Consider the following 7,800-nt stretch of genomic DNA (forward strand, 5'->3'; position numbering starts at 1 on the left):
GCCCCGCTCTGGGGCCTTGCCCTCTCTGGGGCCGACACCGCGCGCCTCGCGCTCTTGGGGCTCAGGTGGCCGCAGCCGTGCCTGGCCCCCTTGACCCTTCTCTGGGTCTTCTGCCTTCTAGGCAACCACCACGCCTCTCTTTGGCCCACACTGGGCCTCTCCAGCGCAACTGTAGCGCCCTGCTGGCACTGTGCCTCTACTGGGCACTGGGGACCCCCAAGTTGCTGGGGAGCTCCCCTGAGGCCTCCTCACTCCCCTACACCCTCACCCGGTCCTCCGGTTTTAATTGTAACATAAACTCAAGCCCGATGGCTGCAACCCAAACAATAGAGCCTCCTGCTCATAACAAACTCCAAGCCCGTCTGGGGCTTGTAACCCCACCTCACTTTAGAGTATCGTGGTTCCCCGCATTATCGCAGCCAGCCAGCACAACAAGGCAGCAACCGCTGACTCCAGCCGCTGAGCTCAGCCGCAGAGCTCCCGCTCCTGTGGCAGCCACAAGGGAACTGCTAGTCAGGCTCCAACCTGGGCTGTTTATAAAGGCCTGGCCCTGCCCCCTTCTGGCCACCTGACCCCCCTGGTTGCCCTGGCAACCGGCACCTGAGCTGCCTGGCTGATTGGCAGCTCAGTTCCTTTTGCTTCCAAGGCACAGGACACCTTGGTGCTCCTGTGACACTCCCTCACAAGCCTTAAATGTTCCAACTATAAGATGTATTTGGCTAATCTATTAAATAACAGGTGTAAATGGATATGCATAAAATCCTATAGATGACACAATATGTATCCTTCAGTTAGTAACTATGCAGCTACAGCTTGAGCTTGATTTCTTTTAGCATTTCAGTGGCACAATGCCGGATTTAAAAAAAAAAGCTTCTTATAATATTTATATTCCATTAAGAAAATGTAGTCAACAATGAAAAAAATTACCTACAGAGCTAGTACAATAACCAATTTTCTAAACAACTGTAGGGAAGTCACAAGCAAAATTTAAAGCAGTCTAATCAGAGGAAGCAACTATATATTTTGGAATAGGAAAAAATATAAGTACATTCTTCAAAAGTGTACAAATAATTTCTAAAGAATTTAAAAAGTGCACCCCCAAAACAGCAAGAAGACGCACTATTTTCCTCAAAACTAAGATGGTCTTCAAACACATTTCCACCCCTAAATATGCAGCTAATAGGATTTTCAAAAGTGCCCATTTTCATCTTTATGTGCCTAAATACTTTTTCAAATTTGGCTTTTTGCCATTTAGGTGCTTTTGGAAACTTTGTCTCAAGTACAAATGAGAAAATATTCCTTTTAACATGCGATATCTCATTCTGTCAAAGTAACCTGTTTAGTGTACCTGTTCTTTACACTAATCTGAGAAACAGAAGATTGTTTATCATCTCCATACGTAGACCATGGTGCATATAAGAGAGAAGGATCCACAGAAGCTGGATATTCTGATGCTGTAGAAAGTGAAGAACTGTAGGCTGGAGGCAGATCTACACTGTCTTCATTCTGCATTTTAAATGCAATAAAAACAATTCGTCAGTGCCCCTAAAAAAAGACATCAAATTGCCATGTCTAGGCTGCCTGTTGGCCAGTGCAAGTAGCAAGCACAGTTTACTGATACCAAAAACAACAACAGGACATTTTCCTATAGAATTAAGATATTAAGTGTTCCTACTGGTCACTGTCTGGCCAACCCGTGCATAGGAGTATAAAATTAACTCTTTGTTAGCCCAGCATCTAGGTACCACTACAACTTACATGATTAAAACTGAGAATTTTACAAACAAGATTAATTTCTATGAATTACAGGAAATGGAAGCCTTGCTATTGTTTAGGCAAGGTTTTTTGAGATGTGATCTCTTTTATTAGACCAACTGAGTAGCTGGAAAAAAGTTCTTAGCAAGCTTTTGGGCACAAACACCCTTCGCTACTTGAAGGCTCAGAACAGCAGAGACTCCCTATGCCTGAAGAAGGGTGATTGTGCCCGAAAGCTTGAAAAGAACTTTTTTCAAACTTCTCAGTTGGTCTAATAAAAGATATCACGTCTACTCAAAGAAGCCTTGTCTGCCTACGTCCCTAGATCAATACAGCTACAACCAAAAACCCAGTTGCTATTGTTTAGACAGTTTCAGTTTTCATTTCTCCTATGATAGAAGGATGTTTCAATATTCCAGATGTTACAAGAGACAAGTCTTCCAAAGAAACAAATTGATTTTCCCCAAAATTTTAATACATGAAAATATGAACAAGTTTTGTAAAATATTTTTTAAAAAGAGGCAAGAATTTCTTTCAATAAATATCTTTTACTGAATTTCTTTCAATATTTTATTGTACCAACTACATAAGAGAGTTAGACAAGCTTTCAAATGCATGACATTTTTCATCAGGTCTGACCAGAAGAGCCAGGCAGAAGAGCCTTATGAAAAATGTCTTTATTTGAAAGCCTGTCTAACTCTCCTACACAGGTAGTTCAATAAGATATCATCATCATAAAAAATCCTTGTTGACTCTCGCAGAATTTCAGGACCATCAAGGCTGCATCACTCTTGCACTATTTTTGAAGATAGGGCAAGTTTGAAGCTTAAAATACCACAGAATCTTTTCACATATAAACTTACAAAACAGTACAACTTAGTGGCTATATCAAAGGACAGACTCAGAACATGGGCTTTATTCTTACCTCTGCTACTGGTTTGCTGAGACACATGCTGGGCAAATCTTTTTTATAACAGCCTCCTGCCTCAGTTTGTTTACTGTAAAACAAGAATGCTTAACAGCCGAATGCTACTGAGGATCTAATCCTAGCTCATACTGAATTTAAGAGGCATCTGGCACCTAAGAACTTCTGAGGATTTGGGCCTCACCTCTTTTGAGGTCTAAAAAAAAAAAAAAAAAAATCAGGCCACAAATGAAACATGGTAAGGTGATATATCTACACCACTGTTTAAACCCAACAGCTCAGCAGTTAAAGATCTAACTTGAGATACAGAAATAACTAGTTCAGAAATGAAAACTCCTCAGCCTGAAGTGACCAGGGACTGAACCCATGTCTCCAAATTTCCATGAGAATGCTGCATCTACTAGACAATAATCATTTTCTTTTCTCTAGCTAAACAACTATTTTAACAAAATTGAACACCTTGAAAGGGAGAGGGAAGAGACTAAAGTCCCAGCCAAAATACTTTACAGCTCAATGAATGGGCTACTTTGGGGTGGTTGGAGACATTAGTTCCATACCCTCCTTTAAAACAAGTAGAAGAGAAATGTAAACGAACACCTCCCACATCTGTAATCAATGGGATTTTAGGTAGATGGTGACTGGAACTGTTTACTCATTTGTTTGTAGGGAGAAAGTGACTTGGCTTAAATCAGGGGCAGGCAATTATTTTGGGCAGAGGGCCACTGACTGAGTTTTGGCAAGCCGTCATGGGCCACATGACAGGCAGCCCAGGGCAGATAAATTTTAATTTTCTAAATTTTTTAAGGGCCCCGCGGGCCAGATAGAGTGGCCTGGCAGACCACACCTGGCCCCCAGGCAGTATTTTACCCACCCCTGGCTTAGATGCAGGTGGAAAGACATCCATCTGTTAAACAGAATTTAGCAGCATTTTCCCTTTAATTATCCAGGAAGAAATGCTAAATGGCTCCTCTCCTCCCCTCCCCGTCTCCCTGTGGTGGTTTCTTAGACTCCCATCCTTAGGTGCCTAACAGCATGGATTGTTTACAGAAGCCTAAGTATCTTGCTTGGGGGTTCTGACTTCTTGGCACCTGGGTATCAAGAAGTTAGGTGCTACAGCACTTGCAAAATCTAGCCTATCGTGTAAATATGTCTAAAAAGATACCTGAAGGGAAAGCAGAATGGAGCGCTCTCTTTGAGATGGTTAAATTTATTCCACTCCACTTTTGACATCAACTGCCTAGCCCTTCCAATGACCTTATTTTGCTTCACTTCTAAAACTCACAGAAGCATAATTTGCAACACTGTCTGTCCCTGAACTTGAGGTAAATTATTTTGGATGGAGGGATGCTTACTGAGTTCTGGCAAGCCATCAAGGGCTGCATGACAGGCAGCTGGGGGCAGATAAATATTAATTTTCTAGGTTTTTTTAGGGGCCCCGCAGGGTGGATAGAATGGCCTGGTGGGATGCTTTTTCCCCACCCCTGCTCTAGCTCCTCTCTTCTAACACCATTTTAGTCTCCCATCTCTTCTGGATCTTACCCTCCCAAATTCATCAGAACTTGGATGAAAGTAATTTTGTTCTCTCTGGTCTCAATGCAGGCCTCTACTCATCTGCATAATTCTCAACTCAGCTATTTTTGATCACATCCTCCTTGACATTTGATTCTTTATCTACATTCACAACTAGCCTCTCCTTGTTCTCCCACTTCTGATTGTTCCTTTACTATCACCTGCCAAGTCCTCATATATTCATCTTTCAGAATCTGTCATCCCATCTTTTGTATTTAGCATTTTACATTTAAGTGGCCTCGTACAGTTTAAACTGTTATCTTTAGATTAGATCCATCTTTCTTCTCTTAAGATACTTTTTTCAACTACTCCTAAATCTTCATTTTTCTGACTTTTTGAAAGCCATGTCATCTTGACCTTATTACACACAAGCAGAAGAAGTCCTTATTTTTCTCCATTACCTCACAATCTCAACTAATATTAACACTTTTTAATCCACCTTTATCCATGTCATTTCCCCATGCAAACATAAAAGCTTTCTTTCATCCTTCTCCATGCATACAGAATGCTCAGTATGAACATCCGCTTGCTTCTCTTTCCTCCATTTAATTCCTCCTCAAAATCTACATATGAAAATATCTGTAAGGCAAGAGCCCAGTAGTGACAGTGTCTATTCATCATAATAGGATTTTTTTTTGGAAGATACTTGACTATGCCTTCCTCTACTCTTAACTCGCTTGCCTAAGAGGTAGGGACCACATCTTTATGTTTATACAAATTCCTACCACTCTGAGTAGGGCCATGGGGTACCATTTAATCTTAATATTTGTATAGGCCTAATGTCAACAACCTTCGAGGGGAGTATCCCATTATCGTGAAGCACCTTCCTGTTATTCTGACAGTTTTCAAATTAATGCACCTATTTGAGAATTCATGTCACTGCAGTGATACAGAAAATAATTTTGGTTGGTCAAAGAAAGCAAATATTGGACACAGTAGTGGATCCCTTTCTTTCCAGTAAGGAAAGAGCAGAAACAGAAGAATGAAGAAGTTGAAAACAGTAGTCAGTTTCCTTCACTAGTGTTGGGAAGAAATGAAAAAGTCATCCATCCACATCGGAGTACCAGCTTTTTAAATAAATATTTATTTCAAAGCAAAAACATACAAAACTTTTGCACGGGTTGCTGTACAGACAGCTGGATTAAATATAACATTCTTGGTTGGATTTCTGTTTTACTTAAAAAAAGAAAGAAAGAAAGAAAGAAAAACATACCTGTAAATATATACAGATACATTATTAACTTAGAAACAGTTAAGCAAACCTGTGATTTGTAGCAGTCATAAAATGAGCCAGAGCCTGTCATATTAACGCTGCTGAATACATCAGTCAGCCTGCTGCTGGTCTCTGCAGTGCTCCAACAGCCACTGGTGCTCCTGAATGCAACTCTAGGCTACGAAAACAAGGTCCGGGTAGAAGATTTAATTACATGTGGACTCAGGTAGAAGTGATCTCCCCTCACCCCCCACATGACCCTGCAGATTCCATGCGGCTAATTACACAGCCATCCCACCCACTGAAGCTAAAACCCTTTTATATACTGAGTCCTAATGACTCCTTCCCCTCAGTTTTGCACAGGAGGTTAAAATGCAGTTCGCAAAGGCAGCTTTTGCTCTCCTTCTTTCCCCACCTCAGTTCCAAATCGACCAACCAGGGAGCTGCGCAGCTCACAGCAGCGTTGCCAGGCCTATGAAAATTATCAGTCGTACCATAGTTTCAATCCTTGTACAATGTACAATAATAGTAAGTGTCCAAAACGTACACGTTTTGAGGCAACTAACTGATGCAGCAAGCCAAAACCAAAGTCACTCCCAGGGAGCCTTAACTGACCTTTGGGTTTGCTGTCAGTAGTTTCTTACAGCCACTTGCATCGAAATAAAGAAATGCTTTAACTTTGGGAACCCCCTTGTTCGCTGGTGGGTTATAGTGATCCATATCAAGTCAATAAGGCTTATTTACATATTTATTTATTCCATATTTTTCAGTGTACAATAGTTTTTCAGCCAATACGATAATTTCGAGCTTCCAACATGATAATACCGTATTTAAGACGTGGCAACGCTGCCTCCTCCAGACTGCAACAGCTACCGGCGGCCCCAGGGAGCCCAGGCTGGAGCCTGCGGGAAGCCCCATCACGAGCCATTTCCCAGGCAGCAGGTGTCAGCGGACCCTACCCCCGAGCCATAGAGGAGCCTGGGTGGCCCCGCGGTCACAGCCCGAAGCCCCGGCAGCCACCACGCCGCTCCACGGGACGCTCACCTCCATGTGCGGCCCCTAGCGGGACTGGCGCAGGGGTCGCCCCGCAGGCAACGTGGTCGGCTAGCGGGCGAGGCAGAGCCGCTGTAGGCGCCACGCCACCGCCATGACCACCTCCCCTCAGCTGCACTGAGGTGCCGAGCGGCAGTTACCGCTTCGCCCCGCGCCGGGGGGAGGGGACAACACGGGCTAACCTCGAGCGCCTGCCGCGGCTGCCTCGCGCCACACGATTGGCCGCCCTCCCGCGCTTCCCACCAATGAGGAGCCACCCCTCCGCTCCCTCGCGCCCTCGCCCCAACGCCTCGTCTGCCCGCGAGAAGGCGGGAGGCGCGCGCAGCGCCCAGTTGTCCTCCAATGAGGAGCCGCCTCGCGGAGCTGGTCAGCCAGCACGCGTTCGGAGCGCCGGCCTGCTCCTCCGCCCCCTTGCGACCGCTCCCCTCTGATTGGGCCGCCTGCCGACCAATGAGGAGGGGAGAAGTGCTGTGTTTACCCGGAGACGCGCGGGAGGCGGTTGGAGCGTTTTCAGCCTCTTCCCGCTCGAAACGGGCGGCGGCATCCATTGGTCCTCTGCACAGAAGGGCTCGGGGAAGCCAGACGGCGATTGGCTGAGCGCTGCTGCCTGGGCCGGGCTTCCCTGCCTGACCGCTTGTTACCCCTGCAGGGGCCGCCCCCCCAGCCCTGGCAGGAGTGACTGGCAGAGCGAGCCTGCGGGGAGGGGTGACACAAGGGCCATTAAGGACACGTGAAGCGGGGCCATTGCTCAGACCACTTTTTCAACCCGTGGGTCGCAAGAACATATGAAAGGGTCCTGAACAAGCTTGAAAAATGGATTCCCCGTTAAAGGGGGAAACGGCTTTTCCCTGACAAGCTGGCAGCTTTCCAGCTTGTGAGGGGCTGCCTCCATGCCCCATGCACTGGTCAGGAGTGAAGAGCACTGGGTCCAGACTGGCCATTGGTGTTCACAGATGGGTCCTGGTCCAAAAAAGGTTGAGAAGCACTGGTGGGCGCCATTCCATCTTTGAAGTCAGCACCCGTCCTTCATTATCCTACATTTTCGTTGTTGCAGTTACCCACCCTGCATGTAAAAGGTCAGGTGGGCCATGCAAGTATCGTTAACGTGTGTGGCATCACAGGTTCCCCAGCCCACCTGGTTCTCTCAGAGTAGCCAGCCCCTGAAGCCACTGGCTTTTTGGACTCTGAGACCTGGACCTTTGGTTTCTGCTCTTAATTATTCATGGTCCCCCTTCAGAGAGCTATCTTCTGCCATAGCTCCTGGAGGGACATATACTCTTTGAGG

General features: G+C 45.6%; 1 protein-coding gene across 2 annotated transcripts in view; it reads right to left on the reverse strand.

Annotated features, from left to right (window-relative positions):
- MEIOC (meiosis specific with coiled-coil domain) overlaps positions 1 to 7,168 on the reverse strand; it is a 28,142-nt gene extending 20,974 nt beyond the window's left edge. The window contains exons 1-3 of one of the 2 annotated variants that reach the window (XM_019554152.1): positions 6,507 to 7,168; positions 5,512 to 5,640; positions 1,349 to 1,506 (exon numbers count right to left, since the gene is read on the reverse strand). In XM_019554152.1, coding sequence (XP_019409697.1) covers positions 1,349 to 1,506; positions 5,512 to 5,640; positions 6,507 to 6,512 — 293 coding nt within the window. In that variant the 5' untranslated portion in view covers positions 6,513 to 7,168. The remainder of the gene's footprint in view (positions 1 to 1,348; positions 1,507 to 5,511; positions 5,641 to 6,506) is intronic. The other variant, XM_019554153.1, reaches the window with a different exon arrangement.
- Positions 7,169 to 7,800: the final 632 nt, after the last annotated feature.

Source organism: Crocodylus porosus, unplaced genomic scaffold (assembly GCF_001723895.1).
Source record: "Crocodylus porosus isolate Cpor-Errol unplaced genomic scaffold, CroPor_comp1, whole genome shotgun sequence".
Lineage (NCBI taxonomy): Eukaryota > Metazoa > Chordata > Crocodylia > Crocodylidae > Crocodylus > Crocodylus porosus.